At 38.2% G+C, this 27732-nt stretch overlaps 3 protein-coding genes across 4 annotated transcripts; 2 read left to right on the top strand and 1 right to left on the bottom strand.

Moving 5' to 3' along the window:
- The first annotated feature begins 1141 nt into the window (after nt 1-1141).
- alg1 (ALG1 chitobiosyldiphosphodolichol beta-mannosyltransferase) lies at nt 1142-7226 on the top strand. Its single transcript, XM_059348974.1, has 13 exons — nt 1142-1566; nt 2112-2189; nt 2272-2375; nt 2599-2747; nt 3134-3223; nt 3912-4025; nt 4160-4275; nt 5085-5123; nt 5688-5747; nt 5827-5937; nt 6060-6174; nt 6508-6583; nt 6773-7226. Exons 1-13 carry the CDS (start codon nt 1275-1277, stop codon nt 6902-6904), a joined length of 1476 nt encoding a protein of 491 aa, XP_059204957.1. The 5' UTR covers nt 1142-1274; the 3' UTR covers nt 6905-7226.
- On the bottom strand, nt 7194-11175 carry eef2kmt (eukaryotic elongation factor 2 lysine methyltransferase). 2 transcript variants are annotated; one of them, XM_059348976.1, is made up of 8 exons: nt 11041-11175; nt 10149-10211; nt 9981-10061; nt 9034-9132; nt 8371-8504; nt 8049-8293; nt 7419-7556; nt 7194-7334 (listed from the first exon to the last, which is right to left on the bottom strand). In XM_059348976.1, the coding sequence occupies exons 1-8, from the start codon at nt 11134-11136 to the stop codon at nt 7234-7236; spliced, it is 957 nt and encodes a 318-aa protein (XP_059204959.1). In that variant the 5' UTR covers nt 11137-11175; the 3' UTR covers nt 7194-7233. The 2 variants fall into 2 exon arrangements, with proteins under 2 accessions (XP_059204959.1, XP_059204958.1); XM_059348975.1 differs by having other exon boundaries at nt 9034-9135.
- Nucleotides 11176-13007: 1832 nt separating this feature from the next.
- Nucleotides 13008-27732, top strand: pigq (phosphatidylinositol glycan anchor biosynthesis, class Q). Its single transcript, XM_059348789.1, has 14 exons — nt 13008-13151; nt 14962-15159; nt 15431-15617; nt 15844-16052; nt 17413-17609; nt 17802-17933; nt 18024-18144; nt 19197-19323; nt 19451-19604; nt 22910-23021; nt 23125-23205; nt 24300-24414; nt 24743-24804; nt 25579-27732. The coding sequence occupies exons 2-14, from the start codon at nt 15007-15009 to the stop codon at nt 25729-25731; spliced, it is 1803 nt and encodes a 600-aa protein (XP_059204772.1). The 5' UTR covers nt 13008-13151; nt 14962-15006; the 3' UTR covers nt 25732-27732.

Here is a 27732-nt window from a genome sequence, read left to right on the forward strand (position 1 = left end):
GGCCAGGAGGGTGGCCAGAATTCCACATCGAGTATATTTGATCGGAGACGGATTCTCCACTTGGAAGCGAAGACGTCATGCAGCACTTCCTGAAACATGTGAAGGGAGGTTTAGAAGGAATTGAAGAACAGATACACGACATGCTGGACAAGAGGGGGTTCTACTATGCAGGCACATGCCTAGATGGCCAAGCGCTAATAATACTGAAAAATCCCCAAGAGGTGAAAACTAAAGAAGGAGACCTGAATGTGAAGTCTGCCAAGAAATTGATCTGGACAGCTACGGACCAAGATAACCTAGAAAAACTGCAGAAGGCCATACTGGAGGCGGTAAGGCTGGAGCCGAGAAGCATTAACACCAGGCTGGTGGTAGAGGTGAGCTGTGATGGCAATGATGCAATGGTGAAGGTCAGCAACGAAGGAGGGGGACTGATGAGCTTGTGGAGCTACACTTTGTCCTCAGTGGAGAAGTATCCCCAGGAAGAGAAAGAGTTAGCGGTCCTGGCAAGGTACTGGGGAGCAACAAAGGAGCTGGCCCAAGGCCAGGGATTCAAAGTCATCACCCAGAGCCAAGTACATCGATACTTGCGAAAAGGAACAGTGGAAAGTACCAAAGCCACGAACGCAAGATGGGGAAGATGGGAGGATATCCTGCTGGACCCTGACCTCGAGATTGGCCCAGCACAACCAGTGAAGAAACCAGCCTTGAAACCAGAACAAACAGAAGAGAAACCCTACGAATGGGTTTTGTACACAGATGGGTCAAGAAAAGGATGGACGGAAGATGGGGTGCACTGAAAAGGAAATGATGAAGTGGATCGCTATGTTCAGCAACGAAGAGTTGTTTTCGTCGGGATCGAGAAGTGGAACGAGACACCCAAAGGAAGGATAGTCCCAGAAGAGTCCGTGGAGGAGGTAGTGTGAGCCGTGCATGAAGATTTAGGACAACTGTTATTCTGTAATTACCATGCACATTATTTTTAAAAAACCTGAACTTGATATATACAAAAAAGTACAATATATAGGAGAAAGACACAGTAAGAACCTTTCTTTTAAAAAAAAACCCCACACTAACTTAACTAATTTTGTCAGATATTGATAGAAGTCGAATATCTATAAATTATTTTAAGGGAAATCTTTTTTATTGTGTGATGACCGGACTTTTTTCTTTGCTGCACTTGAACCGACTTGAACACACCATGAAGTGTGCGGTCCCTTTAAATCTGAAGCTCCTCCCCTTCCGCTGAGCCACGTCATCAAAAACTACAAACAAACATGGCGACGTGCGGCACCTGCACGGTTCCTCTCGCTGTATTTGCACTAATTGCGGCGCTTTTAGCGGCTCTTTGTGCCGCGGGTTGCGGTGTTCCGTGTCCGGCTGTGTCCCTGCCGGTCGGCGGCGGGCTGCTGGGCCTGTGGGTGTGGAGGCTGCGGCGGCGGGACGGTGGCACGGCGCGCCGGGTGTGTGTGCTGGTGCTCGGGGACATCGGCCGCAGCCCGCGGATGCAGTACCACGCGCTGTCCCTCAGCAAACACCGATATGACGTCACTTTTGTCGGGTTTTTAGGTGAGAATAAAGTTTAATATTTCCACTCAAACATTCATCCGTTTTACATAGATCAGAAAAACTATAAAAGCCCGTTTTACCCCCATTTCCTCTCTGTGTCCTTGTGTTTCACTGCAACATATAAAATCTGTATAAACCTGTAAGTCCTGCAGCTCTATCAGCACAATCAGAAACACTCAAGCATGTCTTTGTGCAGAATAACACAGTTAGATGACAGAAATAACAAACAAATAAAAACAAGTTGAATTTAGTAGTTTTAAAAATTGGAATTTATTTATAAACATTTTTCCAAGTGCCCACAAGTGTCCACTCCTCTCTGCTCTGTGTAAACAGTCTCGCCTGTCCTCTCCTCTCTGCTCTGTGTAAACAGCCTCTCCTGTCCTTTCCTCTCTGCTCTGTGTAAACAGATTTTCAGTGAATATTTGTCATGTGACTGTTCTTCTCAGCAGAATCAATCACAGTATTAAAAGATTATTAATGCATATTAAAGTCCACAAAGATCTAGCAGCAGTTGAGCTGTAAATGTGACTCTTTCTCTCCTTTAGACACTAAACCTCATCAGGACGTGCTGACGGAAGAGAACATAAAGATCATTCCCATTGCAGAAGTGAAAGGTGTTCAAGGTAACTGGAAGCTGATTTATTTTTCCTGAGAAAAATGTCTTTTTAACAAAGTGCTTTCTTTGTTGTCGTTGTTGTTGTTCAGTGGGACCTAAACTCCTGACGTATGTGACGAAGGTGATCCTGCAGTGTGTGCAGCTGCTTCATGTGCTGCTTCAGATGGAAACACAGTCTCACTTACTGATGCAGGTATTTAATCTATATAATATGTATATATTCCTATGGAAATGTTGATTAATCATGTCCTTATAACAAAGAAAATACATGTTTTACACTGTTTAATTTTAAACCGCCTCTCCTGTCCTCTCCTCTCTGCTCTGTGTAAACAGCCTCTCCTGTCCTCCCCTTTCTGCTCTGTGTAAAGAGATTTTCAGTGAATATTTGTTATCAGTTACTCCTGTGTGTGTCCCAGAACCCCCCGGGGCTGCCCAGCATTGCCATGGCCTGGCTGGTGTGCTTCCTGCGCGGCAGCAGGTTCGTCATTGACTGGCACAACTACGGCTTCACCATCATGGCCCTGAGCCACGGAGAGAAGCACCCGCTGGTCCGCCTAGCCAAGTGGTGAGGAGGATGCTGACAGTTTACTGTTAGATCCATTAATAAACGATTAATGACTGACGACTGCAGGAGCCGATATCTGATATAATTTGGTCTGGGTCGTCCCATACATGTTCCTGCAGGCCTCCCAGGACATGTCATGGATTTTGTATTTTCGGATTTCCTGAACAGGCTCAATAGGTTTTTATACAGTTTATTTCTAATAATTTTCCTATTGCAAAATATTCTGCAACAACTGTTTGCATTAATACATGCTGCAAATTTTTCTTAAATTTACACAGATGTTCAGTAAAAAAAATTCAACTCAGTGAAAAATAAGCAGTTAGTTATGTTGTGTGATTTCTGGATTTGTGAAGTGTCACATAATCTTTTTTTTCTTCTTCTTCCAGGTACGAGCACTTCTTCGGCCCTCTGGCTGCTCATAGCCTGTGTGTCACCAACGCCATGAAGGACGACTTACAGAAGAACTGGGGCATCAAGTAAGATTTCTTTTACACTTTTCATGTTCTATAATATAACAAAATACAGCTCTGACGCCTTGAAATTATAATAACCAAAGCATTTTCTTAAGGAACATCATTGAGTCATTTTATAGCAGATTGCATACATAAATACATCCAAATATGTAACTTTCCTCTCTATATCAAATAAAGTGGAAATGTATATTTATATTTTGAATTGTGGTGGACAGACTGCATGCAGTGCATCATAAAATGATGCAGTGCATCATCAAATGTTGAGCGATTTCAATATAAAATTTGATACAATTTCAACATGTTATTACATTAAATAAGCTACAGAATACTAAGTAATTATAAGCTGATCTAAGTAATAAATATAAGTAACATTCTAAGTGTTATTCTTATTTTTATTTTTATTTTTATTTTTATTTTATTTTTATTTTTATTTTTATTTTTATTTTTATTTTTATTTTTATTTTTATTTTTTTAAATTAGCAAAGATTTCTGTGGAGAAAATCGGCAGCTCTGTAAATGAGCCCAGTCGGGCCTGCAGTGCATGAATCATCCACCAGGGGGCAGATAACATTTATCAGATAGATAGTATACAACAGGTGTACAGGAAGATGTTGATCATTGGGATGAAATAGAGGCTGCAGGAAGTGTTTATGATGGAAATAGAGTAAAGAGCATGTTTGACTGTTTGCAGGGCGACCACTCTGTACGACCGGCCGGCCTCCATCTTCAGAGAGACTCCACTGAAGCTGCAGCACGAGCTCTTCAGCAGGCTGGCCGACACCTACCCCCAGTTCCAGAGCAGAGAGTGAGAAACGCTGCAGAGCATTAACATGAACATGACGTGTTTCTTAAAGAGCTGCAGAGGGAAGCATCATAACATGATCAGGATGAAACCTTCCAGCTGGTTTACAGCCTGACTCACCTGTCGTTTGTCTCCAGGTGTGACGATGTGCAGCTGGAGCGGACAGTTTTCTCAGTTCGTGACCTTACTGATGACACGGTGGCGTTGAGGGTGGATCGACCGGCGCTACTGCTCAGCAGCACCAGCTGGACGGGTGAGAGGAGGAGACTCAACACAGAGTGATAAAATCATTTATCATGATGAATACTTTGTCTCTCATATAACATAAGATAACTGAATAAATGATACCGCTGATTCTCACAGTAAGAGAGCTCTGAAGATGATTTTTTGCAGTAATAAATTAAACGTAAAGCAACAGTGAAACTTAATTAAAGCTTTGAAAGTAGATGAATAGCAACACAGGAGGAAGAACTCTGTTCCTGCAGAGAGGAACTGAAGTTTTCATTATTTTTTTGTCGGGAACGAGTGAATCAGTTCGTCAGGCAACAGGAGCAGCGAAAAAAAGCAGATTCAAACGTTTACATTTTCACTTTAACTCTCTGAAAAAGAGGCTGATATTTTGTGCTGCTGTGCTGATTTTGAACTACTTTGATAATAATTTTATACATTTTCAGCTTCTTGAAACACTTCTCTTTGTCCTATATGAAAAAACACATTTAGGGGTTTTGGACTGTGTGAATAAAACAAGATGTTTCAGCTATTCTGTGATATTTTTGTAAAGAAATGATAAAAAATATAATAGTAAATAACAGGATTATAGTTTTTTTTTTTTTTTAAAGTCTGTTTCCTCTGAACAAAAACTAAACTGCAGCTTCACTTAGAGTCAGAACTTTTTGTAGAACATCAACACAGGTTTGTTATTTAAACGATAAGTTACTCAATATCTTTCTTTTGATACTCAACGTCAAACACAGAACCTGACGCTGTGCTTTAAATTACAACGTTTTTTAAACTTTTCTGTGTCCGTATGTTTGTAAATAAACGTGTTGTTTCTGTCCACAGAGGACGAAGACTTCTCTGTCCTGCTGCAGGCGCTTCGAGGTACGAGCTGCTGTGTTTCAGCACTTCTCTCAGCGGTTAAAAAAAGTACTTTTACTGAAGTAAAATTTTGAAAATCCAGCTAATTCACTCCATTATCAGGGTTTCCGCATGCAATCAAGTGTGTTGTATTAAGGACATCCATATGCACACACAAAGAGATGCATCATTGGTTATTACACACTCACTCACTAACACAAGTCTAGACATTTTTCGGAAAGTGTTAGTGGTTTTTGACCTGTGCACAGAGGCGTCATGCTCTCGTACCACAGTGTAGTTTATAACTACTCAGTAAAAATACTCTTCTTACACAGTGACTGGTTTCTGAATAACATGCATTATATTGTTGGATTAAAATGACTGTTCATGACTTTAATGCAGATAGGGAGCTTAATCTTTAGTAATGTGTCATCATTTATTAGTTTACTTACATTTTATATAAATCTAAATCTGTAAAGCTGTAAAATAAATGTAGTTCAGTAAAAAGTATAATATTTCCCTCTGAGATGTGTTAAAGTGTAAATATAAAGTTCCTTTCTGTGGCTGATTCTGTCTGTTTGTTCTCAGAGTACGAAGGTTTCATCAAAGCAGGAGCTGCGTTACCGTCTGTCGTCTGTGTGATCACAGGTAACTTTCTGTGCACTGTCTGTTCACAGTTCTCACTTTAATAAAGTTTTTTTATTAAAGTGTGTGTGTGTGCGTGCAGGTAAAGGTCCTCAGAAGCAGCACTACATGAAGCTGATCGACTCTCTGCAGCTAGAGCATGTGCAGTTCTGTACGCCGTGGCTGGAGGCAGAAGATTATCCTCTTTTATTAGGTAACATAACATAAATATAAATATTAAGTACTGTACCTTATTATTCTGCCCTAGAATAAGAATAATAATACTGTGTGTGTGTGTGTGTGTGTGTGTGTGTGTGTGTGGGTGTGGGTGGTCAGGTTCAGCAGATCTGGGTGTTTGTCTCCATAAGTCGTCCAGTGGTTTGGATCTGCCCATGAAGGTGGTGGACATGTTTGGCTGCTGTCTGCCCGTCTGTGCCATCAGCTTCAACTGGTGAGATAATTCACCAATAATTGTTGTTCTTGTCGCTATCGCAATTATATGACATCTGACGCCGTTACTACAGCAACCTGTCAGATCAGTCAATAATGTGGCCCAGTCTGAACAGAGCCATATCCGATTTGGACACTTGCTAAAAACAGTGTGGACAGTCAGACCTAAAAATCTGATTTGAGTAGGAATCTGATTTGAATCAGATTTGCCTGCAGTCTGAACGCGGCCTAAGTGTTCCCTTTATTTTTTGAGCAGTGTATATAGATTGCAATGTAAAAGAGGCCATAGTGGGTAAAATGTGTATAAAAGCTGACTCGGTTTCTTATTCTTCAGTTTACACGAGCTGGTGAAGCACAAGGAGAACGGACTGATCTTCAGAGACTCTCAGGAACTCGCAGAGCAGCTCAAGGTGAGAAAAACCCCAAATACTCACATGAACATGTGACATGCATGAAGAAGTCAAAGAGTCAGAGCTTCAGGCCCTCACTTACATTTCTGTTGTTTAAATTCTCTTTAGGTCCTTTAAAATCATTCAGAGACGAGCTCTCTCTTCACTGTTGAAGCTTCTTTGTAAATAATCTGTTTCTGTGTGTTTCAGTCTCTCCTGTCAGAGTTCCTCAGCTCAGACAGCAGACTGGGAGCGTTCAGGAGGAACCTCCGCACCAGCAGGGGGCAGCGCTGGGACGACAACTGGGACCAGAACGTCCTGCCGCTGATCACCGCTCCCTGACGGCACAGGTTCAACCACAGAGGGACTTTTAATGACCAAATACCAACATTTTCAGACTTTAAGACATCTAAACTTGACCCAGTCAGTCTGGGAGGTGAAGTCACGTTTGAATATTCTGGGTTTAAAAACAGAAGATGCAGCTTTTGGTTTGTTGTTTTTTGTTACAAGAGGTTAGAGGATTATTTGGATAAATATAGTCCGTTAAACAAAGGTGAGAAATGTCTCATTCCAGTCGGGGTTTTCCTTCTTCAGAGCACTTGAATGTATAAAAGGACACTTTGATACGATGTACATTTGTAAATAAAATCTTTATTGTGCTACAGTTTGTGTCACCTGTACAGTTTAATCATCTCTATAGTGGAAACTCTGTTGTAGGGAAACACGTGGCTGACAGCTGCTGTCATCACATCGTGGCTGATTCCTGCAGATTCTGTCAAAACAAAATGTGTTCAGTCACGTAACCGGGGTCAATAAGTATGAAAGAGTACTTAAAATAAGCGTCTGATCCTCTCACCGAGCTGCTGCTTGAAGCCGCCGTACGTCTCTGGGTTTCTCACGGTGGAGCAGATGAAGACGTCAGGAGACGAACAGCTCAGGATCAGAGAGAGAAGTTCCACCAAACTCTCCACAACATCTGGGTCATACACCACATCTGCACCACAAGGACCATTCAAGTTAACCGTCTGAACCCCAACAAATCATTTCAGCAATATATCCTCTCTATGTCCTCTCCTCTCTGCTCTGTGTAAACAGCCTCTCCTGTCCTCTCCTCTCTGGTCTGTGTAAACAGATTTTCAGTGAATATTTGTCACGTGACCGTTGGTCTCTGCAGAATCAATCATGTCTTCACAGTGTCTCTGAGGAGCAGAATTAAATGTTTTTAACAGGATCTGGTTAGTGCAAACACTTTATTTTAAATGACACATGTAGAATAAAGAGATTCTGACACATATCAACATTTTAAGAGAAGTTTTGGTCACGTCTGATGGAAACATTGGTAACCTATGATTTGTTCATGAACTGTCTGAAAGTTCAAATTATGACAATAATGCCTGTTCTTACAGTTTCTATGATAAACGGCGTATCTTAGGCGATCTTTTAAAAAAAATTCAGAGGGTTGTTTTCCTTCCTGATTAACTCTGACCTGCAGCGATGACCGTGTCCACCCCGATCCGTCTGATCTGTTCCTCCGTCGTGCTCGTCCAGTCCATCTCCTGCACGCTGACCATGGGAGACGTGTCCTCGGTGAGGCCGTTCAGCCGGACGTTGTCTCTGAGTGTCTGCAGGACTCTGGGATGACAGTCGCTGAACACGTATCTGTCCGGGCTGCAGGAGCGACAGATGGTGATGCCGCTGAGCCCCACACCGCTGCCCAGCTCCAGAACCGTCCTGCAGGCCCCAGGAGTCAAGGGACAAGTTTAAAAACAGGGACTTTAAATGTTTCCTCTCCCAGCTGAGGTTCCTACCTGCCAGTGAAGGTGTGCCGGTGGTCCAGAGCCCACTCTGCCAGGTAGAGAGCGGCCTCCCAGGTCACCAGGCCGGTGGTCCCCTCTGAGATCAGAGCCACGCTCTCCTGCAGGCTGACGGCGTCCCCACAGGGCTGCAGGACCAAAACACCAAGTGTTAAAGTACAGCTTTCAACTCTGGTGTGCTTTTTACATTTTCAAACTTTATTTAATGACGTTTTTAATCTTCAGAAAAGCTCAGTATCATGTTAAAGCTTTAACCCTCTGAGCCCTAACAGTTTATTTTGTTGTTGTGGCTCCTGTTACATTTTATTCATTTTTCTTGTTATTCACAGTAATATACAACATGTAGAAGTCCTGCAGCTCTATGGGAACAGCACAGTCATAGCTAGAAGTAGGAAAAAAATGTTTAAAAAGTCTTGAAACAGGATCTAGAATAAAGTGATTCTGATAAATAATCACTATTTTAATCTTAGATTTGGTGATTTTTCCTGACAGAAATGTTTTCTCACACATGATACGTTCAAGGACATTCACAGAAATGTGAAAATCTGAAGAATATTTCTGTTTCTGCAGGTTCTCTCTATGATAAAATGTGTAATTTTTGGGTCAGAGGATTAATAACGTCCAGAGACTGGTGGAGAGTCTGCAGCAGGTCGGTACCAGTAAGTAGCTCTTGTAGCACTCAGTCGTGTCTTCAGCTCCGACCACTTCAGCCAGAGCGTCGTACAGTTCGTCCAGAGGCTCGCAGCCGGCCGCCTCCTGCTGCAGACACACACATTATTCATGTGTTACTGCTGTGAACACGTTTAGAACAAATGTTGGTCCAACACTTCAGTCCAGAGTGAGAAATCTCAGAAACTATTTTAAGGATTATCATGATGTTTTCTACAGATATTCATGTTTAATCTACAGATTTACAGACTCTCCAGCACCATCTACAGGTCACAGCTGCACAGGATACCTCCAAAAAAATGAGGACTAAATTCTATGGCTGCAACTAACAATTATTTTTCATGATTGATTAATCTCCAGGTTATTATCAACCAACTGATTAATCGTTTGGTCTATAAAATGTCAGAAAATACTAAAAAAAAATGTCCAATGTGGTGTCTTTAAGTGCCTTAATTTATTTGTCAAAAACCAAAAGATATTCTGTTTATTTTGATGTATAACAGAGATAAACAGGAATTTTCATGTTTAAGGGGCAGAAAATAGCATTTTATTTAAAGTTATTTTTGCATGAAAGAAACTGAATTAAACTAAATATTTCAGCTCTAATTTTAATGTCGAAGGCTTTTACACATAAGTGAAAGTTAAAAGAATAGTTTGCTTTTGCTTTCTTCAGTTGGTTTTATACATTTAACAAACAAAACATCAATCAATCAAGAGCATGATTAGGAGATTAACTGATAATGAAAGTAGCTGTTAGTTGAAGCCATAAAATTCTGAAAATGGTGAATTCAGATATGTTCTTTAAGGAAGTTTCTCAAGAATTTATCTACTTTTAAATCAAACTAAACTCCATAATTTGTCCCAAATGTGATCCTAACTTTATAGACATTATTTGAAATGATCAGAATAGTAAAATAAATCATATTAAGACAAACCCGTTTGATGAGCTCAGAGAGAAACAGCTTCCTGTAACGGACTGATGGTGGAAACTTCTGGCTCAGAGAGTGAAGACAAGTCTGTCACAAACACAAAAACACATTATTGATTTATATTATTGATAACTGATCAGAGGAGCTGAACTGTTTGTGTGCAGACTGACTCACCTGTTTCAGGATGTCAGATATCAGCTCTGAAGATTTGTTGCTTTCAAGATCTTTTTCTAAAAACTGTAAAGTAGAAAAATCTGTTAAATTATTAAGTGGCTTAAAATGAGGTGTATTCACTAATTTATTAAGTTTATATATATATATATATATATATATATATATATATAGTAGAATAGTATAGAAGTATAGTAAATATAGTTTCCAGAATTTACATTTTTCTCTGAATTATGAACTTAAACTCCCTAATTGAACTTTCTGGCAGGCTTCCACGTTTTATTATTCGCAATTTTTGGTTCTGATATTAAAATTAAAATAAAAAATGCTATAATTGCATAAAAGAGTCATTCAAAATTTTCACATCAAGATTAAATAATATATAGAATTTTATAGTTATATTATTACATATTTATATTTTTTTTATCTTTGGATTTGTATCCATTATTTTAAATATATACTCTTCTCTTATTCTAAATTTAAAAAAAATATGCACTTAAAATGTTTTAAATTCAAATTTTAAATTCAAATTATTAAATGCATATTCAAGCCACAATTATTTGACATTTTAAATGTCAACCTTTGGTGTCTTATGTGAAAGTTTTACTTGCCAATTTAGTGAAAATTTCCAGAAATCAGAAGAGATAATAAATCTGGGGTAAATAAAGAGTTGATATTGTTTCTTTAAATTCCGACCTGCTGGTGGATCATATTCGTGTTGAATTATACAGAAGAATCCGCTGATTTGTTAAATAAAGTCAGTCCGAATCTGACACTGAGCATGTTTACAAGTGAGCAGGAAAGCACAAATAGAGACATTTCTGAATGGAGTTTGGCGTGACGCTCGTTTTGCTCTTTATGTGGAGACGTGATTAAAGCTCGCAGAAACACTCACAGTCCAGGGAAATGAAACCAGACGACTCATCGCGAAGAAAGACGCCTGAAAGTCCCGTAAAATATCCGTCTTTTGCTTCTGCTCTGAAAGCTCCATGTTTTGTTCTCCGTGTTCAACGTGTTTGTGTTTACTTCCCACTTACCCAGAAAGCATCGCGCTCCTTTCTCGCTAGGCCTGCTGGGTAGTGAAGTTTATTTAAATTAATGTTTTTTGTTTTTTTTAAATAAATTAAAAGCAGTATACAGACTTTTCATCGTGCAACAATGAACCATTAAAATAGACAATAACACAAAACATTAATATAATAAATATATAATATAAAGTATTAAATAAAATAATAGAATATAAGAACCATATTTATAGAAAGCAGCGGTACCCCATTATATAGAAATAATAATAATAACTAGAAAATTTCCTCTCGTGAAATTCTGAAAGGGCCACGGGGGCTACTGCCGGTGTGTGTACACTATGTTGAGATTCTTCAGAGATTTCAAACAATTAATACTAGTAATGTTATGATACTATATTATATACAAGCAGCACACCTACAACAAGCATTCCTTTTCAAGTATTTATTAATACAGCAACCTATGCCCTTTAACCTCAAAATGCATGTGTGTGAAACGTTTATCTGGAGGAGTGTGCGCGCTTACGCGCACATGTGTATGTGCATGCGTGCGTGTATCTGTAACTGTAATCACAGTATAACAATAGTGCTCAGTGCGATTTCCCCGTGGACCTAATAATTTTAAATGCATTTATCAATTAAATATGATTTACATATAAATAAGCTCAATATGCAAGTTTAGTATAATAAGATAAATGTATGTACCTAATATATTTACAGTTATGATTACAATTACTTACAATAGATATTTTTCTTTTTATAAAGTAAAGATTTATAAAGTTCAAAATAATTTTAAAATGTTGAAGAAATGCTTGAATATTTATTTATGTATTTCTATTTAAAATAAAACCCTAATGCACGAACACATACTCATGGAGTGCTTTAAACATTTCTATTTTTTAAAAAAATACATTCCAAAACATACTGACAGCTGATGTAAGGACATTTAAAGCAGAATAACATGTTCCCTTTTCATACAGAAGGATACAAATGGACTATATGTGTTTAAATCCTGTTTTGCTTTAACACACAAACCTACAATAGATATTTTTTAGCTCCCAACACTATCTGCCATTGTGGCAAAATATTTTAGCTTTAAGGGTTGTGATATTAATAAACAGTTCAGCATATTTTTTTATATTTTTAGTCTGTTGGAGGTTTTTGTCCCGCCCTTTTCTTGCTGTGTCACTGCAGGACGAGATAAGTGGCTCTACAGTTGGGCCAACTCCTCATTCACCAACAACTCTGACAGCAGCAGCACACACACAGACTGGGCATTTAGTGGTCAGTAACATAATTATTTATTTAATTATTATATTATATTATATTATATTATATTATATTATATTATATTATATTATATTATATTATATTATATTATATTATATTATATTATATTGATTTGTCTACAGTTCTCATTATTGCAGCTGTAACAATAATTGCTAGAATGTAAATAATTAATGATTTTTTGTTAATTCAATTAGGGAGATTCAAACTTAAATATTTATTTTGCAACGTATTTATTTATTTTTTAAGTATTTTTAACATTATTCAAAAGGGTCTAAGTATGTTTGGGTTTTTTTCGTTCCTATCTTAAAGGTAAATTTAGAGATACATTTCAAGGTTGAACGTCAATTTGAAGCGGTTTTGATCGTTTTATTGTGAAATGTTAAATAAAACTTCCGGTACATACTTTAAAATCAAAGTGATCAAACTGAAGTAACACATTGGAGAGACGTTTGCAAAAATAATAATCATAATAATAATAACAATAATTAAATGCACAAACAATAGTCAAAGTGAAATTAGCTTATAACGTAACATTTTAAAAGGAATAGGAACAAAAGTGAGCGCTGTGTTTCTCAACGGAGCTTTTAATGTATTGGACTGTCAACAAGGAATATGGCGTCGCCATCTACTTAACTGAACTCGACTCGACGTTACAGATGGAAGGTGAAAGCTTTTGTCGGTGTTAAAAAAAAAGGTAAATAATGAAATGTTTACACATATATAATGTGTCCATACTGCCGATACATCATTTAACCTCTCTGATATTTAATGTAGCTTCATTATGACAATTAAATCTGATTTTTGAACTATTTTACTTAAAATAGAGTTGTCAACTTTGAACTGGAGGGAGGAATTAATCGGCGTTAACTTCATACAAATGTTTTGTAAATTCGTCTTGTTTTATTGGTATTTTTCGCACATTTGTTTTTCGTTGCTAACAGTACAGCTAACCTAGTGAGTTCACTAACTGACATCAATATCTGCTCCGGGCTCTCCGTTGCCACAACAACGCGCTAGAAAGTCAATATTTCAAGGGCATAAACGAGGTCAACTGTCTGGTTCCGTTCGTTCACCAAACTCCATACAAAAATATGGAGATTTAAAATGTTGCCCACCGTCGCGGTTATCAATTAAACACTCCAAACAGCAGGAATATCTTTGATGAACAATAAGGATCCACCATCAATTCGGCATTCATCAAGTATCATTGTAATTGTTTGCTGCGTTTGTTAACCAAACTCTATACTAAAAATAGAAAATGTAATAACTGACTGCCGTTGCGCTCCTCAGTGAAACGTTTTAAAAATAGGAATATCTTTTATCAAAGATAGGGATCCACTTCTCGATTCGACAACACATCAGGTATCATTATACCTTTATTGTTGCGGTAGTCAACCAAATTCTATACAAAAATCTGAACATTTATATTTTTTCCCACTCTCGTGCTTATCAATAGCATACTCAAAACAACAATATATTTTGTGAATAATAAGGATCCACTCTTCGATTCGGCATAATCAGGAGTCATTTTACATTTTTGTTGCTTTTGTTGACCAAACTCCATACAAAAATTTGGAAATTAAGTATATTTCCTGCCGTTGTGCTTATCTATGAAACTGTTGAAAAAGCAGGAATATCTTAAGTGAATATTAAGGATCCACTTTTCGATTTTTTTGCATACATCAGGTATCATTATACTTTTGTGTTAAGTTTGTTAACCAAACTATCAAAAAAAGGACATTCTATATTTTCACTACTGTTGCGCTTATTTATATGATACGTTTTAAACACATGAGTGTATCTCATGAATTATAAGGATCCACTCTTCAATTCGGCACACATCAAGTATCATACTTTTTTGTTGCGTTTTTAACCAAATTCTATACAATAATCTGGAAATTTACGTTTTTGCCCACTGTCGTGCTTATCAATAGAATACTTGGAAACAACGATATATTTTATGAATAATAAGGACCCACTCTTCGATTCGGCATACATCATGTATCATTTTACATTTTTGTTTCGTTTCTTAACCAAACTGTACAAAAATTATGAAATGTAATATTTTGCCTGCTGTTGTGCTTATCTATATAATATGTTTTAACAACATCAGTATCTTTCATGAATTATAAGGAGCTACTCTTCAAATCGGCATACATCAGATATTATATATTTTTGCTGTTAAATGAACCTTCTTTCTCTCAGGAAAACACTCTCAAAATACATGTATTCGTGTCAAAATGTATAGTGCTGTCAAAATAAACTTGTTAATTTCTGCAACTAATTTGAAATATTTAACATTATAGAAATGCATGTAATTGAAGCAAAAGGAAAGTGTCTAGCTTTTGCGGTCTTAGCTTTAAAGATAGAAAGAAGATATTGGTGTCATATAAAACTAGACCTGAGGAATCAACTGGTACCAAACATGTTTTCCATGGGTTTTATGGACAACAATAGCAGCATGTGCAGCGGAGGTAGAAGTCACCTGGTTGTTTTTGCTTCAGATCGTCAGAGCAGCTGGAGGCCGAACACAGAGCTGCAGTGACGTCATGGTGCTGAAGGTCTTCTTCCCGCAGTGCTGTAACCGTGCCGACAGCGGCCTGCTGGTCGGCTGCTGGATCTCCGGCCATGACTCCGCCGTGGTGCTGGCTGTCATCCACTACCCGTTCATCCCCGGGCAGGTCAAACAGTACATCCAGCAGGTCAGTGCAGCACGGAGCAGACCTCTGCGTCCTCTCAGCTCTGGATGAGGGTTCAGTTTAGCCTCTTGTGTCATGACCTTTGAGTGACTTGAGAGTGAAGCATCAGATTCTAAAAGATAAATACCTGGTGATATTTTTTAAACTTAGAAGGTTGTTTAAACATTCTTACTGCTGTTCTCCCTGAGGACTCTTTTAACCATCTGAATGAAAAGAATCTGAACAATAAAAGCTGACTTCTAACCAGAGTCTCTCCTCCATCTGTTCCGCCCAGATGCAGGCGCAGAGTGGGGTGGAGCTGTCCGTGCTGGGCTCGTGGAGTCTACCCAAAGAGGGTCAGGAGGGCATGGAGAGCTTCCTCAGAGACCTGAGCACCATCTTTCCCCAAGAACGCTGGCTGCAGATTAACCGTGAGCTGGGCAAGACCGGCTTCACCTGCCAGCTCCTCCACCGGGACCAGAGTAAGACCTTCACACTGAGTTCCCATTACTAGTCTCAGTGAATGTCTCATTGCAGAGGCTTTTGTAACTTAGCTAATGATTTGGACTGATTTAATAAATAGCTGTTTTTAGGTTGCTTTGCATTAAACCAATTTTGAAATATTACAAATCAAAGTAATAAACCTCAGGAAGACCATCAGGATGACTATCAGGAGTTGATAATGAACATATCTTTTTTTCTGGCCAGATGGACGAGTCATTCAGCCGAAGAAGAAGGTTGAGAAGCGTGACGGAGGGGCTGGAGGTAATGGAGAAGAGCAGCAGAAGGAGGAGGTGGAGGAGGAGAAGGTGATCTTCGTCCACTACGAGCAACGGAAGGTGATGCTGTCTCAGCTTCACCCTGTCCAGAACGGAGTCCCCGACCCCAAAACTGATCCACCGTCTGAGCTGAGACAGGTACGAGACCGAACAAGAGCTGCGTCACATTTTGAATCCTGTCTGATGATTTTTGTCAATCAAGGAACATGAATGAAACTTGGAAATTCAGGATTTTAGAATGCAGTTTTATGATTTAGTTTTTCTCTGAAGCAAAAGTTCCTGAAGGAAAGAATAAGAATTCAGCATGACATCTATCAGAAGTTTGGTGTTGCAGATAACAGAGTACGTACAGAGTGAAATGTATGTGTGAAAATAACTCAAGCTGCAGAAGCCACAAGCTGTGAGCCTGACATCACACTGCAGCAACTATCATGTAACCCAGATGTGGGCATTTTGGCGGCCTGGGGGCCACATCCGGCCTGTTGGCTGTCCCTGTCTGTCTGCGTGAGGTTACCCCGAGATTAGAAATCAATACAACCCCAGTGCTTTTATTTTGAAGGCGGCTTATGTATTTGCATGCATGATTTACATATGTGCGTGTGCGTGCATGCTCTATATTGTGTTTGTGGTTTGAATGTATGTTGTGTTTAAAATAGATGGAAAAGTGAGATAATGATTGGAGCTTTTACAATTACAATTTATAGTTTGATACATTTTATAAAGCGATTTATAACAACCCCTGAGTGTGACATGAAATGCGTGCATTGTATGTATTCCACAGTCCATTTAAATAGCTCACAACTAGTGATTCAATATGGCGATCTAAGTGGAAGTTTAAGGTGACACAATAAAAAGAACTTTGAAGAAGAAGAAGTTTTAGGTCAAAATGAGACGAAAAAGCCACCAGAGGGGGAAAAGTGCTGTATGGTTGAGGAGAAAAGGAGGTTTTAGGAAAAACTGATTGAGTCTTACTTCGTCTGACCTCAGAAGAAGATAAACTGAGAGGACTCTACAGGATCTGTAAACAAGGTAAAACTAAACTAGCTATTTCATGTTAAGCTTCACAAACCCTACAACAAATTAATGGGTGATGAGCACAAACATGGGCTTTACCAGAGTCAACAGGGGCCCAAAATAACTTTGGTACTGTTCGGTAAAATCAAGTTTAAAACAATTATGAGGGTAGAAAACACAAGCACTTACCTAACTTACCACTTACCACACAGTCCTCGATTTCTTTCTCTCGCTGCTGTGAAGTTAATGAAGCTGCTTGAAGTGCAGTTGAAAATGTCAATGTCATAAAAACAAATTTAGTTAGAAAGTTAGAGTTAACAACACAAAGGAGCCATTTTTTTAGTTTTGTGACACATACTGCACAACCCGCTGGTTTATCTGTGTTTTGCCTGATCTCATTTAACATCTTCCCCCTTCTCTCCTCCTCTTTCCTCCACCTCCTGCTCCTCTTCCTCCTCCTCCTCCTCCTGCTCCTCTGGTCCAGATGTTCCAGACGGTGGCCGGCAGCCAGCCTCTGTTCTTCCTGGACCGGTACGACGACGGGCCGCTGAAGTCGACTCACTGGCAGACTGAAGGTCGGGAGGCCAGCATCATCGTGGAGCTGTTCAAACAGGCCTCCGTACCGCTCTGCATGCTCATCAGCTGGCTGCTCTCCATCTGGACCTGGATTTGTAACATCCGGTAAGAAAAGACGAAACCAGCACTAATATAAATATGTTTCTTATCGTCAACAAAAACTGTCATTCACGCTGCTGTGTTTTTTCTAGAGAGTGATAAAATAATCTGTTATATTTGTGTTAAATCGACATTGATCAGTTTATACGATAGATGTAGAAACTAACTGTATCCTTCATGATCATATTTTCTCTCCAGGCTCTTCAGTCTCTACCCGATACGCTTCCTGTCCAGTAAGCTGTCCACCTGCGTCCAGCTCAGCTACAGAACCGAACACATGAGAACGCTGAGCTCGCCCAAACCCGCTGCCGGACACACTCAGTTCATGAGGTGACTTTTTGTAAGAGAAAGAAACTCTCTGTGCTGCAAGTGAAGCTGCAGCTGCTGTTGTCACTTCCGTGTTCCTCTGTCTGTCTGCAGGAAAGCAAACATCGTGGTGTCGTTCCTGGTGGACGTGGCTCTCGGCATGCTGCTCATCTGGTGGCTCTACAGAGACAACCACATCAGCATGCTGGCCAACACACTGGTGCCTGCAGCCGATGTGAGTGTTGCAAAAACATCTCATTCTCTCAGAAAAACTCTCTCAAAATATAATTATTAGATGAACAAAACTGTAATTTAAAGTGCTGTCAAAAATAAAGAAATGCAGGAAATTAATGCAAAATGATAGTTTTTCGGTTTTAAAGATACTAGTGAAGATATTGGTATTGTATGAAAAAAAGACCAACTAGAGGAATCCACTGGTACCAAACATGTCATGATATCTCATTGGAAAGGGGGCGAAATATCGTACCAAAGTTGGAACACATTTTGATGAGGGAAAACAGTGTAAACGTGTAACCTCCAGTATTTGGGGTATAAATTAATATTCTTTATAGAATATTTCCTTCTAATGATGTTTTATGGGGAGTTTTATGATTATGATATAGTGCTTTTTGCCTTTCTGGCTCTTTATGATCTCATTGATTTTTGTTATTTAGGTCCTTCTAGACATGGCACATGTTTAAGATTGATTTTCATTTTAAGAAACCTTTGTTTGATGAAGCTCTAGCACCCAGAATGTTGTGATAAATATATATATTGCAAATTAGACAGTGTTTAGCAGTCTTGTTTGTATTTTTGGTAGGGAAAAAACTGGGGGTCCGTGACCTCTGACCTGAAGATATCTGAATCAAAATGAGTTCTATGGGTAGCTACAAGTCTCCTATTTGCAGACAAATATCTATTATTACAAGCTGATTTCTTTAACATTTGACAGCCTTAATAATTTCCAGACTCAAGACACAATGAGATATTTGAATTTTGGTCTTGAGATAATGAGTCTGAAGCTATTGTCATTTTGGGTTTCCATTCAAAAGACTGCATGCAATTTGTAAACAATGTTGCTGTTTGCAAGTTACTGCCAGAAAGTTTAGATTTGGCTTCAGTAAATGATGACCTTGATGTTTCATTATTATCATTTGGAAATCTTTGCACACAGTCTCCTGACAACTGAGCATACTACATCCACAGATTTGTCTAAAAACTCCTAAAAGCTGAACTGGTGTTGTCACATTTCTTTCCCCTCCATTAACCTCATGTTGTCTCCCTCAGCATGTGGCTAAAGAGCTGGAGCAGCTGCTGCAGTGGCTGATGGGAGCTCCTGCAGGGCTGAAGATGAATCGGGCTCTGGACCAGGTCCTGGGCCGCTTCTTCCTCTACCACATCCACCTCTGGATCAGTAAGTCGCAGCTGGGATATTTTCTGTTTATATCTGATCAGTTTCATGCTAAAGAACTATAGAAATCAGGACTAAAAGCTCATCTCAAGGCTCGATTCACCTTCATTTATCATGTTCTTTTGCCCAGGCTACATCCACCTGATGTCTCCCTTCATCGAGGGGATCCTGTGGTACGGAGGCCTGTCTGCATGCTTCGGCCTGACCTTTGCCCTCTCACTGCTCTCTGACATGGTTGCGCTGCTCACCTTCCACATCTACTGCTTCTACGTCTACGGAGCCAGGTGAGAGCTCGGCGCGGCTGGGGTTTTTCATCTCTTGGATTAAATTCAGCAGAAAATTCAGTGTTTTTAGTGTGCACGCTGCTAATTTTCTTACTGTGAACTTTCTTACTGAATGCTGTAAATTAACACTCAAAAATGCTTAGAATTAGTATGTAGTATTGAATTGGGACGTACTGCCCTTTGATAACCTGCAGGGGGCGTAATTTTCCAACCTTTTTCCTCCTCTGTTGTTTCAGTAAAGACGTTTTAATCTCAGTTGTGTTGAGTCTTGGTTGAACCTCTCTGAGGGTCACTGTGGCGGTCACATCTGCACGAAGAGAGGAACACAGAGAACAGTTGTCCTCTCGGGTTTCATCCTGCTTTAAGATTTTAACATTTGTTCTGCACCCTGCTGTTAATTGTGACTGAAATCAGATCTGATCAGTCAGAGCAACAAGTCTTAAAATGAACAATGACTCTGTTCAATCGCTTCCATAAAACAGATCCATGGTTTAGTATTTGAACCAAATAATTAATAACTGCAGAAAATCCAATTTATGCAGCAGCACATCCACTACATTCAAATATTTATGAAGTTATGACATTAAAAGTAGCCGTGTTGTGTTTTCTCTGCAGATGAACACATTGTTATTATCCCATTTTATTGTAACTGAGATGATTTAGAAAAATCACCTGAATCCGACTCGCAGAACAGGATGTTTTTGTTTTACGTCACTGTTGCATAACTGGGTCGCCCGTTGCAAAACATAAAGTGGTGCTCCAAGTTGTTTCCTTCAGTCTGCACACTCTCTGCTGCTCTTCTGCTTAGGTTGTTTGCTTCTCCTGTCGTATCTGTGCGCAAAAATATGGAAATGAATCTCCCTGATTTTTGCAGACAAGAAGCGATAGTTTAAAAATAGATGCAGCATTCCTTGATTTTATCTGCCATCAGTTTCTATTCTGAAATAGTTCCAGCTCTAGCACCATGTATTAATATCAATATATATGTTTATCCATTGAGCTTTTGTATGTGGAGGTTTCTAACATGCAGCCAGTATCTTTTTGCTCCATATGTCTGTTAAAACTAGTCTGACATGGGGATGGATTTCCCCTCCTGACAGAGTAAACATAAAACTTCTGTCCCAGCTGGTGTTTAGTCCTAAAATGCCTTTTCTACAGAGCACTAGAGCCTGGACAATTTTTATGTGGATTGTGCAGCGATTTTTCACCACTCTGAAAATGCACCCAGAGAGCTACTTTCTCGAACATACAGCCATGGAAAAATTGATTAGACCACCCTTGTTTTCTTCAATGTCTTGTTCATTTTAATGCCTGGTACAACTAAAGGTACATTTGTTTGGACAAATATAATGATAACAACAAAAATAGTTGATAAGAGTTAAATTTAGGAGCTGATATCTAGACATTTTCCATGTTTTTTCTTGATAATAACCAAAATCATTATCAAGAAAACCATGGAAAATGTCTAGATATCAGCTCTATAAATCACTTGGTGTGATTTATAAATCACACCAAGATACGTTTTCTGCATTATATATATTGTTTAAGTTGGTCATGACTGCACATATCAGACAGTATATACACCGATACTGATATGCCTTTAGTAGGTTAATATCGGCTATGGTTGTCAAAAGTATCGATACTAAAACGTTGCATCCGGATACAATACTCATTTTCAAAAGTATCGAGTATCTGAAGCTTGTTATCATAGTTGCAGTTTCTTTTTGCACAACTGTTTTTTATTATAAATATTTAACCTGTGGTTCTTTCTTACATGTTGCATTTTTCTTGTTGTTAAAAATATTTCTGTTAAATTTTGGGGTTGATTCCAGTACCACCTGCTCCCATTGTGCTTTTTTTATTTATTTATTTAATTATTTTCTGTCCCTTCACAGTCCCATGATGAATTGTAAGACTGAATTCAAATATGTTAATTTTAATGAAGAGGTGTCATACAGTGGAACATCTTCTGTCATCTCATTAAGACTCAAAGATCTAAATATAGTTTGTTATTGTTTCCTCATGTCTTTAGTGTGATAACATGTTGAGACATGTTAAGACTTGTCGGGACATGTCCGCAGCACTAAATCCTGTTCAGATCAGAGTTTAAGTCTCAGATGATTTCACCTTTATTAGAGTAATTGTGTGCAGATGTGCTGCGTGGTGTGATGGAGGCTGAGCGCTGTGATAATAGTCCTGCATGTTGGAGGAGAGAGGATTGACTAAATGATGCATTTGCTCTAAAGATAGCTTGGCTCCCTCGCCTGTGGTGCATAATGAAATATTACCCACTTTCCTCGTTGCATATTTATGCTCCAGCAGCCTTTTGGAATCTGGAATATAAGAGTGTGTTTTAGTTTCAGTCTGAGAAGCTTTGTCAGAGGAACTTATTAAATCTGTATGGACCTAAAAATACCTCCTGCTGTGATCACGGTGCACTTTCTAGCCTGGAGAGGAAGAATCAGATCTGTCCCTTCAGAATGAAGCCGTCTTTTAGGACGGCTAATGTACAACCGAGTCGATTTATTGGTTATTTTAGTCTTTAAATTTCACATACTTTAATTTGATTCTTTCGCATGATTCATTAAGGAGAAACTTAGTTGGTCGACTAATGGATTAAACGTTGCTGCCCTCACTAGTCCGCACCAGAAATACTAATTAATTCAGTTTATTATAATTTTATTAAGGCGAGAATCTACAAGCAAACACATTATTTTTAATGCACTATTCAATTTAGAGGTTTTGGGCTATTTTCCTCATATAACATGTTTTCTATCAGAAAAGTGGAAAGAAAACATCCAAAGCAAACATTTTGGTGTATATTTGACTATATTTTGTAGATTCCTCCTAAAAGTTTGCGTTGCTTTGCAGAGCTCCCACTCTCCTGCACAATATTAGGTGTTTAAATAATATATAGTTGCTGCTATGACTGTTCTGAGTGTTACTCTTAGATTAGTAAACTGGTCCGAGTTTAAACTTCTCTTTAAACAAGTCTAGTTAGTCCTTAAGAACACACTTATTTTCTATGGACAATCTATTAAATCTGGTTATATCTATTTTCTGTTCTTCCATTCACAGTGGAACACACTATTGAACATAAAACACTGTTACTGATCAATATTAAATGTGGTATCAGCCGCTTTGTTCAATAACTGAGCTCTCATATTAAAGTTTGTAAAACGCCCAAACCCACTCTCCCTTTTCTGAAGCCTCTCTCCTCTTTTCTTCTGTCTGTGTAAACTATATATGACAGTATTATTGTTTGCATGAGGATAATTCTAACTGCTGTGTCTGTTCCCTGTCAGGTTGTACTGTCTGAAGATCTACGGCCTCTCGTCTCTCTGGAGGCTCTTCAGAGGGAAGAAGTGGAACGTCCTGCGGCAGAGGGTGGACTCCTGCTCCTACGACCTGGACCAGGTAACACACACACACACACACAAACACACACACATACACACACACACACACACACACAAATACAGATGTTTACTGTGTGTGTGTGTGTTTTGTGACGTTTCAGCTCTTCATCGGGACGCTGCTGTTCACCGTCCTGTTGTTCCTGCTGCCTACCACGGCGCTCTACTACCTGGTCTTCACTCTGGTAAAATGAGCCACAAGTGAAGAAAATTACATTTTTTAAAGTTAAATAAACACTTAGATAAGATCTTCTTTCATTAGTCCTACAACAGGGACATTAAGAGCCTTAGTGTTAGGTTAATTATTATTTTTGCTGTGTATATATTATTTTATCCCTGGTATTGAATTTATTTAATTGTATTGACTTTAAAAATATATATTTTTAAAAAGTGTTTTACTGTTACTGTAGTTTTAAATGTTCAAATATTATTATTTTATCATGTATTTCTTTAAATTTTATTTTTATTCATATATATATATTAATATTTTATCACATTTATTTATATATATATATATATTGTTTGTATTATTTTATCATCTATTTTTAAATGGTATTTTATATATATTTATAAATTAAATTAAAAGAAATATGATAAAATAATAATTGCAACACCTAAAACTACAACAATATCAAATAAATTAAAATATATAGATATAGATATATAGTAAAAAAAGAAATAAAATGTTGAGTTCAGTTCAGTTATTGATCACAGTAGCTTAATAATTGTTAGAACAGCTTCAGTGGCGCCTGTTTGATGATGGAAGAAAATTAAGAAAGTCGTCTCACTTCTGCAGCTTCTTCAGACCTCTGACTCACCTCAGACATCTGTAGCCAGACAGACAGGAATACTAAAGACATGAATCAAACTGGACACTGAGACACCAAAAAGACACAAACAAGTTTGAATGATTTGCATGTATCTAAGTTGTTTTCTCTGTAATATATTTCTTTATGTGTTGTTAAAATGAAGAAGTTATTTTTAGGAAAGGTTATTAGAAAGGATAAGACACACTGAATGCTGTTTGCAGGAATGAGACTGTGGTGGAGAAACACTGAATCATTATTTCGTTACTAGGTTCATATAAGTAGACCACCTTTGTTTTTTTCAATTCCTTGTTCATTTTAATGCCTGGTACAACTTAAGGTACATTTGTTTAGACAAATATAATGATAACAAAAATAGTTCATAAGAGTTTAATTTAACAGATGATATCTAGACATTTTCCATGGTTTTCTTGATAATCATTTTGGTTATTATGTGTCCCTGTGTTGTGCAGCTGCGGCTGGTGGTGGTGCTGTTCCAGGGCGTGCTCCACCTCAGCGTGGACTTCATCAACTCCTTCCCTCTGTTCGCTGTGGGGCTCCGCATCGCTCGCTCCTACAGACTGGCAGGTACGTCACCTTTTATGATTAATTATCCACTTTATATGTGAAAAACTAATCAGAACAGAGACACGGAGATGAAAACTGAGTGCACTGCTGCAGGTTAAATCAAGGTAAACAGGCTCTTTAAAACAGAAGAATAGAATAAATGAGAACAAATGTATGATATTAAAATGTAAATTTCCTGCTTTGTCCATCATTCATCCACCTTCATTAGATGTTCAGACAACATGCTGCAGGACATTTAGTCTTACAACAAAAGTGCTATTTTTATGGGAGTATGAAGAGATGATTGACGCATTTAAGTCTGAACTTCTCTCGTTGATGAACCTTGCAGAGGGAGTGAAGTTCAGGGTGCTGTGTGAGGAGCCTGGAACGGCTCTGCACCTGATGATGGAGGTAACGGCTCACATTTTGTTTCTGTTATTATCTTTTGTGCATCACTTTTTTAAAAAGTTGCTTTAATGTCCTTAAAATGTATGTAATTGAATATAATATAATTTTAATATATTAACCAACTTTAGTCCTGATCATAACACAAAATATTTCTTTTTTTATATTTTTTCAGAATTTTAACCATTTAAATGCCAATTGTTTACTAAATTAAACTTATGTTAATGAAAAATTGCACATAAAAAGCTTATTTTTTCCTGTAAAGTAAATCCTATGTATTTTTTTTTAATAGTGTGAGAGATGATAATGATTAGCAACACTGATGTTGATGCATGTCATAAAATACTGCAGAGCTCCATAAAATATATCAGAGACGTCTTTAAATCCAGCATTTAAACTTCTAAAATTTAAATATTTGCAAATTCAAAGATTTGGGATTTTTCAACGAGAGACAATAAGTAGATTTTCCTTTTTCTTTTTAACTGCTGTGGAAAAATACACAAATAATTAGTGAAAGCACTATTTTTAAACGTATTTCTGGAGGGGGATTTAGGTATTTTTAGTCAGTTAATGTTTGTGGAATGATGCTTTTATTTTGAAGGAGGTAAACAAAAGCAGATTTTAGTTTATGGAGAACCCTTTCACTGTAGTTTTGGTACTTTTACTCTAAAGTAAATGATTTAATACCTTCTCATCCACACAAAACATGTGCACACTTTATTTTAGTTTCTTTCTCTTTTGAATTTGTTCATGTGATGTGACTCCTGTCTTCCTGCTCAGATTAACCCTCTGAAGTGCAGCACAGTGGTGCAGACCTACCGCACACCGACATACAGCTGTTACCCCAAAGACTCGTGGGCCGCACTGGTCAAGAAGCTGTTTGTCGGGGAGCTGATTTACCCCTGGAGACACAAAACCACCAAGACGGACTGAGAGGAGAGGAGAGGAGAGGAGAGGAGAGGAGAGGAGAGGAGAGGGAAGTGACTGAATGAGCTTGAAGAAGAACAAAAAATGAGTCTTAGAAATGAGTGAACATGCTGCAATGTAAGCCACAAATCTGAACACCAGCAAGTAGTCACGTCCTGTTGAAACCGATCATAAACTTTCTATTCTTTATTTCAAATCATTTTATTAAGGAAAACTACTTGAGATTAAGTGTTTTCTTTTGTTGAAGAGCACTTAAAAGAGAAACTTTACCAGTACTCATTTTTTGTCATTGCAGTGAAGATGTGTGCAGATGAGTGGTGTTTGCCTCTTTTGCAGACTTTTTGCAGATCCTGCCACTGTTCATGTGCAAACGCTGCGCACACTGCACAAACACAACACAACACTGAAAGTCTGCAGTTTCCTTTTTAAGCTGCAGTAAGTTACGTCTATGCATCATGTTTTCCAAAAGGAAACTAAACACCAAAGGACCAAAACAAATTATCTTAAGTGTGTTTGAATGTGGGACACAAAGAGTTCACACCATAAAAATAAGATTAATCTCAAATCCTCAGATGAGACAAGAAAGTGATTCCACGCTTTGACATTATTTTTAAAAGCTCAGTGACTTTGTTTTTCGGTGAAATCTTCACTGTTACAGTATGAAACTGTTGTCCCACTGACTGATTATGAACAGAACGTGACTCTGTCTCGACAGTTAAAAGTTCTTACTGATATACAGGTGCATCTCAATAAATATGAATATCATAGAAAAGTTTATTTATGTCAGTAATTCAATTCAAAAAGTGGAAATAACACATTATATAGATCCATTACACACAGAATGAAACATTTCATCTCTTCATTTATTTAATTTCTTCTAATTATAATGATTATGGCTCACATTTAATGAAGACCTAAAATTCAGTGTCTCAAAAATGTTAATATTACAAAGGACCAATTTTAAAAAGTATGTTTAATATGGAAATGTTGGCCTCTGAAAAGTATGTCCATCCATATGTCTCAATACTTGGTTGGGGCTATTTGACTTGAACTACTGGAAGTGGACTTTTCCATCATATTCTAATTTAATGAGATTCACCTATATACAGCTCAAGTAGGTAATTTATATATTTTTTAATAATTTATAATTCAGTATGTGCCATAAAGAATCCATATGTGGCAGCAGAACAAATAATGACCATTTTTGCAGCCCTGAGTTCAGAAACATCGGGAAAGCAACGACTTGCAATTTCTTTTTTCGACCAACATGCAACTGAACACAGAATAGGAACAAGGCCCGTAATGCTCAAACTGGTAAACTTGTTTTTTGCAAATATTTACTCTCATTCCGAGTGAATCCGGCCTGCAGCTCTTCTGTGTGGAGTTTGCATGTTTCTCTCCTCTGGTTTCCTCCTTGCAGTCTAGGTTTAACTGGTGACTCTAAATTGCCCGTAGGAGTGAATGAGAGCATGAATGGTTGTAAGGAGACCTGAGACCAGGGTTTCCCCCTCCTCTCGCCCCCCATGACACAAATTCAGATAAGCAGTTAAGGAGAAATAATGCATATTGTTATTGACATCCCAGTGTTTTAGGAATCAGGGTTGCAAGTTCCATAAACCAACAGAACAGCAGCAGTGACATCACACTCACTATAATAAAAATTACAAAGTCATCCCATTTTAAACACTCCCTGAGCGTTCCTCTAACGCCACCTTTAGGTCAAAATGGCATTTTTTTACACAGTAAATCACATGATATAATCTGTATTTTGTCATGAATTATGATTCATGCTCTCCAGAGGATAAACATTTTGTTTTAATAACCCCATGAACTTTACTGTAGCACTTCAAAACAAACTCTAAGATATGAATCTGGTTCCATCCTTTTTTTCTGAACTACAATTATGGGATAATGCTACAGTAATGGCAGTAACAAAAAGAGTCCTCGATTCACTGATATGAAGTGTAAAGATTTAATTTGAGCATAACCAGAACTGGTAGTTTATTT

The sequence above is a fragment of the Centropristis striata genome, chromosome 13 (genome assembly GCF_030273125.1).
Source record: "Centropristis striata isolate RG_2023a ecotype Rhode Island chromosome 13, C.striata_1.0, whole genome shotgun sequence".
In the NCBI taxonomy this organism is placed as follows: Eukaryota; Metazoa; Chordata; class Actinopteri; order Perciformes; family Serranidae; genus Centropristis; species Centropristis striata.